This window comes from Mustela putorius, unplaced genomic scaffold (genome assembly GCF_011764305.1).
Source record: "Mustela putorius furo isolate JIRA1106 unplaced genomic scaffold, ASM1176430v1.1 tig00000145_pilon_pilon_pilon, whole genome shotgun sequence".
Classification (NCBI taxonomy): Eukaryota; Metazoa; Chordata; class Mammalia; order Carnivora; family Mustelidae; genus Mustela; species Mustela putorius.
The window spans coordinates 30,820,903-30,833,189 of NW_025421294.1; the positions used below are offsets into that span (position 1 = coordinate 30,820,903).

The 12,287-nt window shown below is 38.1% G+C and overlaps 1 protein-coding gene across 1 annotated transcript in view; it reads right to left on the reverse strand.

The window, feature by feature from the left end:
• Positions 1-12,287, reverse strand: part of ADAMTS19 (ADAM metallopeptidase with thrombospondin type 1 motif 19) — a 256,769-nt gene that overhangs the window by 26,966 nt on the left and 217,516 nt on the right. Inside the window, exon 19 of the mRNA XM_045075551.1 lies at positions 4,274-4,409. Coding sequence (XP_044931486.1) covers positions 4,274-4,409 — 136 coding nt within the window. The remainder of the gene's footprint in view (positions 1-4,273; positions 4,410-12,287) is intronic.

A 12,287-nucleotide genomic window follows, 5' to 3' on the forward strand; every position in this document is an offset into this window, starting at 1 on the left:
TTCAGCACAATGCAGGACAAAGTCCTGAGCTTAATTCTGGGTTCCTTACTAGCTGTGCACATTCACAGTACAATACTCACAGCTGTGAAGTTTCCATCTTGTCCTTTGTAGAAGTGTTTATTATTATACTGTCTGCTATACAATAGGGACCCAGTATATAGTATATACTATGTATGTTACAGTATATTTATAGGTAATTTATACTAACTCATTTCTCTAGCTTCATCTCTCATTTGTTTGGAAAAGAAACCATATGCTCAGCTTGCTCCTCAAACTCTTTCTATTTTCACCACATGGTACCTGTTTAGGGAGTGTCAACCGCCTGGATTCTTAACAGTCAGTTCCAAGTCCCTTCCTCCATCCAACCCACAACAACTGTGCTCTCCTTTTCCCTCTGGCATCTGGCCTGTGGCTCTCACATAGCATTTGTTAGATATTCCCTAGGGAAGTGGAGGTGTTCACATTCTCCCTACATACTTTGCCCTTCTTCTCCTGATTAGTATATGAACTCTTTAAAGGCAGAGATCAATGTCTTATACTTCTTTGCATCCATGACACATTGCATACAATAGTGTGTCATTAAACATTTCTCAAATTGGTATTTGTGTCTATGTTTTACAGAAATAGCATCGATTTCTCCAAATTTCCTTAAGTCCAAATGTTCCTGGCAATAATCCAAAGTTTGGAATGTCACATCACATACAATCTAGTTTTCTCATCTGTACAATGGCTTAATTCTAAATGATTCTATGCTTCTATTTCTGAAAAGGAAAAAAAAAATCCTGATAACATTTGCATTCCAGTATTCCCTCTAATAAAGTTCTTGTCCCTGGTCTATCAAGTATGATGCTGATCTACCATTTTGCTTGGCAGTCCCCTAGTGGATTTTTTTTTTTAAAGATTTTATTTATTCATTTGCCAGAGAGAGAAAGAGCAAGAGGCTGAGCACAAACAGGGAGAACAGAGGGCAGGGAAGAAGCAGGCTCCCTGCTGAGCAAGGAGCCAGATGTGGGACTTGATCCCAGGACCCTGGCATCATGACCTGAGCCGGCGGCAGATGCTTAATGGACTGAGCCACCCAGGCATCCTTCCCTTGGTGGATTTTTCCTAAAGTATTTATCTTCCAAATTTATTTAGTTTCTGATTCATCTTTCTACATGTGGATACACAGGTTATAAGCACAATTTAAACCCATGAACATACTTTTCCCTCCAATTATGGAACCACAAGTATTTGCAATTTCATGGAATCCCGTATTTTTTTAAATAAAATAAATCTTTAGAGATCTTCAGTATGATGATAAAAGTCACTTTTTCTTTTTTTTTAAAAATCATTTATTTATTTATTTATTTGAGAGAGAGAGAGAGAGAGAGAGCTTGTGCATACAAGCATGAGCCAGGGGGAGCAGGGTGGGAACAGGGAGATAGTCTCTAGTAGACTTAGAGCTGAGCATGGAGCCCAATATGAGGCTCCATCACATGGCCCTGAGGTCTTGACCTGAACAGAAACCAAGAGTGGGACACTTACTCCACTGAGCCATCCAGGTGCCCCAAAAGTTACTTTTTCCATTCCTTGTGAAAGCTCCTCAAAAATAAGCATAGAATGTAAAACATATTCCAATAAAGCCCTTTGTATTTTAGAATTAATCTAATTTGGAATTATCCCATTTTCTTATCTTTAAGATTCCTTCTTCCAAAGCTATTTACTAGTGCATTGATATATTTTGTATTTGGCACATAGAGTCCCATCAGTCTACTTAGTGACTTTTTCAATACATGTAAATGGAAGTAAGAATGTTTCTTGCTAGGGTAGGGAAAAAGAAGAGACAGGAAAACTAAAGGTTATGTTATGCCAATAAGTCACAGAAAGTTTTCCTCCATGAGCCCTAATGATTGCTCATGTCCATTTCTTACTTTTCAGTATTTTAGTTAACCTTACTGACATTGCTTCTTGGTGGTTTGCAATATAATGACTTCTTTTCCAAGAGAAGGAAGATAATAATCTCTAACAAAAAAGACATCCAGTGTCCAGCTGCAAAAATTTCTCACTCAGAAATGTAGTGACCTTTCAAAACTATTCATTTTACCAAGTCTAATATTAGCAAGGCAGTTTCCCACAAGATAGCTGAGGTCAGTGATGAACAATAAATGGTGTGTATTGTACATTCTGATCCTCTACAGACCAAGTTAGGAAGTGACAAATATGCTCTAGTCCTCAAATCCAACTCCTCCAGGATTCCTGATAAATCAGAAAAAGGCAATGCTCTTTCCTCCAAATGGAAAAATTATATGGTATATGAAACAAATGGTGTTTTGAAATATTTTAGCAAATTATTTAACACAAGATAAATTAGCATTTTAATATCTATTAAAAGAGATAAAGAAAAAGATAATTCTTAGGAATGGTAAGAACTAAAATGATCCTGGTTCTTTAGCTGATGGGGCAAAGGCCAAAACCCTGCTTTTAAATCTCTCCAGCCCTGAACAGAAAGGAGTCAAAGGTCTGACTGCAGGTACCAATAATTCCCTACATCACTTTTCCTGTTGATTACTACATCGCCTCAGAAAAAAGCTTAATTAGTTCATTTTACTTATGAAGTTAGCCGAAAAGCCGACGGCGAGGTAGGTGGAATGGGAATAACATTACTAAGAGTCTGTTCATGTGCTTTTCTCTTTTTGAACATCCTTTCACATATCATTCTTCTGTCCTGTTCCTTAGAAGGACAGGGGGGTTGGGAGGGACAAGAATATTGGAGCAGGAACACAAAGGAAAGAAAAAGTTGATAATCAGCTTTTGTCACCTTAAATACACCAAATCTATAGAAAAACAAGCCTTGGAATTTCAGCATTGGAGAGGAAGAAAGGATTTTCCAAATTCTTTTAAGCTCTCATTAACATAGCATGAGCTGGATCTGAAGGGCTTAAAAACTGAGTTTTGCAATAAACCAGAAACAAAGGGAACTCAGGATCAGTGCTACATCAGAGGTGGGGAGGGCAGGGGGGACCAGGAAGCCAGAAGAACCCAGCATTAGCCTGGATGACGCTAATTCCCAAAGAGATTAAGACAGAAAGGTTTAAATATAGTCAATTGGCAACTTTGTTCCTCCTCTCTCTATACTTACTCACTGTGGTAGAGCATCAGAAAGAATATTCTATTAGTTACAGACCAGCACAAAGCTACAGATTCTTTGCACATCTGAGATGCAGGACAGGCAAATCCACTGCAATTCCAAGGCAGGAGCCATTGAGAGGGGAGCTCAGTCTTTGTGTGGCTCCCTGGGAACTCAATACTACTGTCTTACTCACTGAGCCTAAACAGATCTCTGAGTGTCAAGACTCAACAGACGTCCCTAACCCTAGATTCCAGAGGAATCAATGCAGGCTCATACTCTTTTCATTATTCTTTCTCTGAAAGCTTTTAGGACCTTTGACGCTGGGGTCAGTCCCACTGAAGCCCATTAATTTTTATATGAAGCACATGGATTTTCAAGGAGCCCTATGATTGGAACCACTCCAAGCAGTCTTGCCCCTAGCTCACTTCCAAATTAGACTCGGGTTCCTCGTCTCTGCAGGTTACTAAGGCATAGTCTTCTTTCTACACCATTTTCAGCTGCTCAGCATCCCCATCTTACTTCCTACTCAAGAGTTTCTTGCCTACTTTGTAATCTCATACTCATTGCGGAAGTCACAGAAGACCAAAATGGCTGACTGTTCTGTAACTAGGACCCAGCATGGGAATCCAGTGGACAGAGGTCAGGAATGGGGCAGTCAGACTGGGAGCTCTGGGAGAGAAAGTGAGGAGGCAGTCTCAGGAACAGGAGGACGACACTGTCCCTGGTGTCCTGGGAGGGACTGGGTCCGAGCCAGTTCTGCTTTGGTTTATATCATCCTTGGCAAGTTCTAACACATCATTTCAAAGAACTGGAGAACAACTAGTTAAAATCAACCCGTAACCAGATTTTTGAAGAAGTGACCAACAAATTATCACATAATTTTAATTATACCTCATCTGTCCCACTTAGTTGTTTTCATGCTGTGGAGAATACAATGAAAGTGGAGGGAAATCCTAGCTTGCCTTGCTGCTTTTATTCTCTTTCCATTCAGGCAATGATCTGTCTTTCCTAGACCTTGCCTGTCTAAAACCCTGAATTTTGGTACATATTCCTTTGCACTGTCTTTAGGAAAAAGTGAGTTTGTTAATATTTTGAGTATGTTTTGAATGCTAGTAAATAAGTGGCCACGTGGAGCTTTCACAGTGGGTAGGACACGGTTACCTTGTTTGGCATGGCTGCTCATGGCACTTGCGAATCTGCGGCTCAGGCTTGGTTAAGTATTTGCACTTCTTGCTGTCCACGATGCTGATGTTTTTGTTCATAATTTTTGTGCAAGACACCATTGTCTTCCTTTCTCCTGCAAAGAGCAAACAAACAAACAAATAAACAACAAAAAAACACACAAAAAGAAATTATAGGTCTTTATGTAAATGATTTAGAGGATATGCATAGGCTTGTTGTAATTTTCAGACTTCGGAAGGAATTTTAAGTTACATCAATAAAGATATTACTTATCATTTACATAAAAATGCATCTCTAGGCTTAAGGGAGATAAATGGTTATTTTTTCCTCATTAGAAATTAAATGGCAGAGAATCTGAGTGGCTCAGTCGGTTGAGTGTCTGACTCTTTTTTTTTTCTTTTTTTAAAGATTTTACTTATTTATTTGACAGAGATCACAAGTAGGCAGAGAGACAGGCAGGTGGGGGAGGGGGGAAGCAGGCTCCCTGCTGAGCAGAAAGCCCAATGCAGGACTCGATCCCAGAACCCTGGGATCATAACCTGACCGGAAGGCACAGGCTTTAACCCACTGAGCCACCCAGGCGCCCCAAGTGTCCAACTCTTGATTGCAGGGTCATGATCTCAAGGTCCTGGGATCAAGCCCTTTGTCAGGCTCCGCATTCAGAACAAAATCTGCTGGAGATTGTCTCATTCCCTCTCCCTCTGCCCTCCCGCAGCTGGCACATGTGCGTGTGTGCTCTCTAATATAAACTAATAAATCTTAAAAAAATATTAAATAACAAGTTTTATATTCCCAAGGGATTGTGGCAGCATAAGTTGCCAAGACATTAATTAAATTTGTTAGTAAGGACTATGCCATCTTTTAGCATTAAGTGGTGGAAAGCTGTAATTTGCAACCTGTATGCCTTCATGACAGCACATTCTAGAAATCCTCATTCCCTGTTTATTGTGACGTGCTCTAAGAAAAGCCATGGGATTCCTGGTATTTTTCATCAGATTTCAAAAAAATGGCTTTTCTACTTTGTTAGGATAAACTCTGATTACCGGAGGTAAAAATGATGACTTGCATGGTGTATTTATTTTTATCTGGGTACTTTATGTACACTTACTTGACAAGATTTTTATCTTCCACCTAAAGAGCCTATTACACATGTGCTAATTCTCTTTCTCTACTTGACAAGATTTTTATCTTCCACCTAAAGAGCCTATTACACATGTGCTAATTCTCTTTCTCTACAAGAGTCTAAATATCTATATAAGATTTCATAATCTAATTTAACTGATTGGCATTATGAAGTAATTAAATCAACTAACAATTTTAAAGCCAGATGGGTCATGAAGGATTAGGAAAATAATCACAAGTCTTTTGGGTCTCTACTGCAAGGCCATTAGTTAGGGTTCGATGACTGCCATGCCGTGATAATTAGGAAGCTCAGAGTATTCATGCCGCTTGTGCCAAATATCACAGCCGGGGCTGGTAGCAGAGAAGTCACTCTGTCCTCTAATTAACAGAGCGGGAAGGCTGGTGTCAAGGAAGAAGGAAAGAAAGAATGTAGAGAGAGGGCTACTTTGAATAGTTTTTAAGTATCTTCTGCTCTGACCTGAATGGGGGATGGGAAGAAGCAACAGGGTGAAGAAGGCAGAAGAGCAGGTATAGGTTTAGGACCTTTCCTTCCTTTGCCACTCAACAACACTGGGGCACAGTCCCAGGACAATTTGTAGCCTTCAAAAAAATGACTACTTCTCTCCTTTCTTTCTTCCTCGCCATGTGTGTGTAGTAACTAATAATCATAACTCTGATTATTGCATACTATGTTATTAAAACCACTTAGTTTTATCTTCAGGCAGCACAATGTTGGCCAATTATGCCCTATCTGGAGAATTCCAGGTCTGGTGCAATGCAACTTATTCTATGGGTGCTCAACTGAGACAACAGGGTGCCAGGTAGGTAAAGGGTCCTTTCCCAGATTGGCAAAGAGAACGGCGGATGAATTGTAGGACTTTATGGCTAGTTGCTTACGTAAATGAACATCTCCACTTGGAAGTCCTCTAAGCCTGCTCTGTGCACCCCACACAGTCAGGCAAGCTGATGGGAACTGGCAGAGAAGAGGCCACATTTCATGCCCGGGGTAAATTCTTAGGGGTTGCCCAAGTTCTCCCCTGATCGGTCAAGAAGGGGAGGAGTGCGGCATCAAATTTTACGCATAAGAAGTGTTCAATACCTACCAATTTCAGTTTTTAAATAAACTGCAGAAAAAACAGACATGGCTTATGTTCATTCTTTCACAGAGAAAAACCAGCCTCACGAGGTAATGAGTTACTTTAGTGTAAAAAATTGGGACCAGGATTTTGGTTAACTTCCTCCTAGTTTCCTACATTCCAGGGGCTCCCTTATGACCCAATGCACATACTAAATTGATATTGTAAAAATTCTGTATAATGTTAACAGATGTTCAGTACAACTTCTACATTCTGATGATGCCTACTTTAAAGGAGGATTAACATATGCATTATTCTCATCAAATATAAATGTTAGCTCTAATATCTAATTTAACACCTTCCAGTTCATAAAACACTCTTTTGCATTATAGATGGAATTGCCTAAACTAACTTAAGTAGTGGTTTTCCTGCCAACTACACTACAAAAAAATGACCAACAGACATTATCCAGAAACGTTTTGCTGAACATATAGGTAGTCATGAGGTGAATAACTCAGGACTAATTACACAGCATTTTTTAATGAAAATACATAACTTTGGTTACTACCCTAGAGCTAACATGTTAAGCTCTTGAAAAAAATCCTTTAAGTGTAAGTGTTGATATGTCAAAAGAGACACAGATACCTGTGTTGTTTCAGGAATCACCTGTGTTCTAAGACAGTAGAGAGGCATATGATTGTGAATTGGGACTTCTCCATCCACAGTGTAGCAAGGAAGTTCACATCACACATGTTTTAGCTGATAGGATAAGCCTGGCTCTACTTTTTAAAAATTTCATTGAATGAAACCAACAGAATTGGAGGGATGAAACCTATTGCCCATCTACAGGCACACCATGCCTATGAAAATACAACTAGATTGTAAAGCCATATGGAAATGTTATTGTTTGACTTTTTTCTTTTATATATTTTTATGTTTCAGCCAACACAGGAAATTTCCATTCTAGCATCTAGGAGCAGTATTTACTATACATTCAATATTGTGGAACCTAGGGACGGGCAGAGAGTGATGAAGTACTGGCTTTCTGCCTGAACCAGAAGGAGTGCATGCTGTTGACAGTGTATTATTTGCTTTATGGCAATTAACTTCACCTCAGGGTCATTCCCATTAAATAAGCATTGGGGAAATCAGTTTCGATGTTCTGAATACAATTAGGAATAAAAGAACATAACCATTATGCAATTGGTCTCATTACCGAGTAATGGGCACAATCTGAAAATGAAGGGTGATTTTTATGTATTGACTCTTTTGTTGTTCTCTGAAGATACTTGATGAAGACTAGATATTAGATGGGGTGCCTTCTTTTCCAGTCTCAGATAGTATTTAACCCCAAGAAATGGATATTTTTAATAAAAATATGTTCTAGCCATGTAGATCACATTTCTCAAACTGGCATCATAAATAAACATGTTCTTGGGAGTGTGTTCATTGTTTCAATAGACAGCATCGAAATCCCCTCTATCTTAATGGACACCACAAATTTTAAATAAAATTCTGAACCTCTATAGGACGAAGACTATATATATATTCATTTGTCTTTATAATTTTCCCTCAAATTATGTATTTCTTTATTTTCTATCAAACTAACAATAGCCAGCAAATAAGTGAAACCAAAGTAACTGTTTTTGTTTTTGTTTTTTTAAAGATTTTATTTATTTATCAGAGAGAGAGGGGGAGAAAGCGAGCACAGGCAGACAGAATGGCAGGCAGAGGCAGAGGGAGAAGCAGGCCCCCTGCTGAGCAAGGAGCCCGATGTGGGACTCGATCCCAGGACGCTGGGATCATGACCTGAGCCGAAGGCAGCTGCTTAACCAACTGAGCCACCCCGGCGTCCCCCAAAGTAACTGTTTTTTAATGAGAATGACGGGCTTTTTTCTGAGCACTTCTTAGAAATATGTAAAATGCAGGTTTTTTTAAAGCATACATATTTTAACTTGGATGTCTCCCAAAATTATGCATGCCATATAATTCTTAGCCATTTTTTTTTGATATTTCTATAAAAATTTTCCCTCAGGACTTAGGTTTAATGTTAAAATGACTATTTCATCCTTTTTAGTGAAAATATTTTTATTTTGTATTGTTTACAACACCCAATATATAACCCAACCTGACCTCATCATTTTCATGCACATAAACAGCTTAATGGTATCCCATAACTTTCAAGACAAATTTCACTCGAGTGCTAGCATAACACTCAGGAATCTTCATGCACTAACTTCTTTCTATAAAAAAGTGAAAAAAGGGCCAAAGTATCTCTCATTCCTTGATCCTCCTATTTTGAACCCTAGAAATAAACATTCTAATAAACCTCAGTGCCTTTGCACGTATGCATATCCCTGGAATAATTTCTACATCTTCCCATATCACTCTGCACAGTGATTTTATTATTAGCTGATGCCTACTAAATGAACAGTGAATCTTCTAAAAGCAGAAAGCACTCATCATTGGGCCACTCAGAAATAGTGAATGCATAGAAGGCATTGGTAAAGGAATCAACGAGTGAAGTACAAGAATGTAAGTCAAGGCCAAAGTGCTTTGTGTTCTAAGAGGTTCATCTCAAGACTATTTCCTAAAAAGGTGAAAATCATTTGCAAAACAAATGACCAATTACGGGGATAGTTATCTATGGCATTTTCAGCTAATGAATTATGTACATATTAAAACTCAAGTTTATAAAGAGTTTGCATTAATATAAAAATGTTCTTATTAAAGAAAGTAGTATTGAAAAAATATATTTTGGTGCATTTTCATCAGGTAATAACATTTATTATGGTGTAGGCAATGGCAATATGCCTTTAAAATGGACAATGGAAACAGACCGTGCTGGCAAAATGATAGGGGGTGTGTCCTCCTCAGATATGTCCCCTCATCCTCGATCTAAAGGCTTGGATCCTCCTTAGAATCCCTTCATGCACAAGGAAACCCATGTCTAAAGGATATCACAATATAAGGCCAACAAAGTGAGGGTCTTCAGCTGGTTGGGTCTGGACTAAAGGGAAGAATGTGGGATGTTGGCTTATTTCTTCCCCTTTCAAACTGTATCTATTTAGATTTCCTAGAAGCATGCTATTCATTTATTTCAAAAAAGATTACTGAATTTTGGGGCTCTTACTCTAGGTTTATATAACTAATCTCTTCACCAGCTCAAAATAAACTCCAGAGTAATACAGTTACTATATGCCGTACTGTGAAATGCTTATTCAACGCATGACACTCAGATACCATGAAATGATAAGTTTTAAATGCCTCTGAAGACCAAGATCACTTAAAACAGGTCTTTCATGTCAAAAAGAACTTTATCCGGTGAACCATACTTCTGAGGTGCCAAGATAAATTTAAAACATCCCTTCAAAGAGTTTTTAGATGCTTTAGAACACCAATGCAAAATAAATATTTATTTCCCAAATACATTTTAAGCCATTTGAAAGTAAAAGGACTAATTTAAACGGCCAATGCTAAAATACAGAATGATATATATCCTTTCAAATCATTCTAAAACTATCATTAGAATGTGAGAAGACAGTGCCAAAAAGCTTGCATATGTTATACTGTTGGAAAAATTTTCCTAAGATCACCAACCTCCATTCGATATTTAAAAATATTCCTTCTGAAAGGCTTTTGCATATCTTACAATAACTGATACTAATAAAACTAATTCAAATGCAGTGAATTAACTTTAGTTCGGCTTTTCATTCTAAAAGAGTTTGCCATTCTGATGTTAAAGATTATTACAATAAAAATTTAGCTACATGACAGTAGGTATCTTTAAAAAAATTTTTTTTCCCACTTATTGCAGGCAGTCTATGCCTTACAACAGAATCCAAAAAATAATATGTCAAACATTGAAATCTTATATTGCTGTGTGGTATTTTATTTGCTCTTGCTTCATATAGTCCTGTGAAGTAAAATAGTGCCAATATGGGGTGTCTGGGTAACTCAGTGGGTTAAGCCTCTGCCTTCAGCTCAGGTCATGATCCAAGGGTCCTGGGATCAAGCCCCACATCCCCTGCTTCCCCCTCCCCCTCTGCCTGCTTCTCTGCCTACTTGTGATCTCATTCTTTCTCTCTGTCAAATAAATAAATAAAATCTTAAAAAAAAATAGTGCCACTACTTCTTTCTGCTGTTGAAGATAAATTTTGTACAAATCTGTTTCCAATGTTCTGTGCTTTGAACTCACTTTCCTCTAATTCATGTATATGCTGAAAGATTATAAACTCTGGCTATAAAATGGACAATATGAAGTTAGAAGTGATGCGATTCTTGAAATCCTGTCCATCCGCTTTATTTATGAACTGCAAAGGAAAATAATATCCAAAAGCCCAGAAATATTTTGGCACTGAAAGGAGTATGTACCCTATTAACATTGTCAGAGATAATTGAGAACTGTTGACTAAACACAATGGAACAGATTTGAAAGAGAAGGTCTATTCAAGTGTAAATCATATAAAGGTTGTGTCTAATTAGGACTATTTTACAAAATAATGCATTTGAAATAAAAAATAGGGACATATCTAAATTTTTATCAAACAGTTTAAATAAAACATCTCTCTGAATCCAAACAAAATTTATATGATCTCTAAGGAACATGCCCTATTTTGTGAAAAGAAATGACATGAAGCCTCTGAGCTGCTCTTGAAGGAAGTATGAGGTGTGAGGAGGAGAGATGATTTGAAGTTAGGAGTCCTGGATTCTAACGTGACCTCTACCCACACTGGGCATGTGGCCTTGAGAAGTCACTGAATCTGTATGCATTTAAATTTTCTTGTGTTAACAATTAAGCAGTTATGCTTAAAACTATCTAAAAGCCCTTCTGACTCTGGAACTTAAAAAATTTATAGCAAACCTCTGTTCATTAAAGTTTGGCAACTGGAAAAACATATTCTACGTTGTAAATGATGTGATTTTGGGGAAAAAATGTGAATCCCCCAAATTTGTTTGTTCAAAATGAAGATTGATAATAAATTCTGTATGTTTACTTCTAATGTAGCTCCTATTAGACAGCAATTACAAAAGCATGAAAAAAACGAGGCAAACAAAATTTATGGGGCAAACATTTTCCTGTCTAGACTTTAAATACAAACAGATTTTAATAATTGCCTTTCAGTGCTATACCAAGAACTCAACCTTTTTATCACTCCATTTCCCCACAGCCCACCATTGGATGGGGGCTGGTCTTTCTTGTCTCAGTTATATTAACAAGAAAATTCTAACCATATGGATTTTCATTTTCATTTTGTCTATTTATTTTTAAAGATTTTATTTATTTATTTGACACAGAGAGAGAGAGAGCACAAGAAGGGGGAGCAGCAGGGAGAGGGAAAGAGAGAAGCAGGCTCACTGAGCAGTAAGCTTGATGCGGGGTTCTATCTCAGGACCCCGGGGTCAGGACCTGAGCTGAAGGCAGACACTTAACCAACCTAGCCACCTAGTCACCCAAGAATTTCATTTTAAATGTGTTTGTTTCCATTTGTGTTTTCGTTTTTTATTTAGATAGAGGATGTGAAGCAGGACCCCCTAAGTCAAATGGCCTCTAGCATCAGTGAAGAATGGGACTCTGAGGGTGTTTGAGAGGCTTAGGAGGAGGAGACAGGAAAGCAGAGGATTCCCATATCACTTGGCAATATGGGGGCCCAAGAGAAACCTGGCCTTTGAAAATGTCACCATGGAAAGGATGACAGATAACATTTTTTTTAAACTGCTAGAGTAATTTTGACATCCTTCTGCTGTAATTACTCTATATCCTCAGGAGCGAAGTGTGTCCCATATACTCTCCT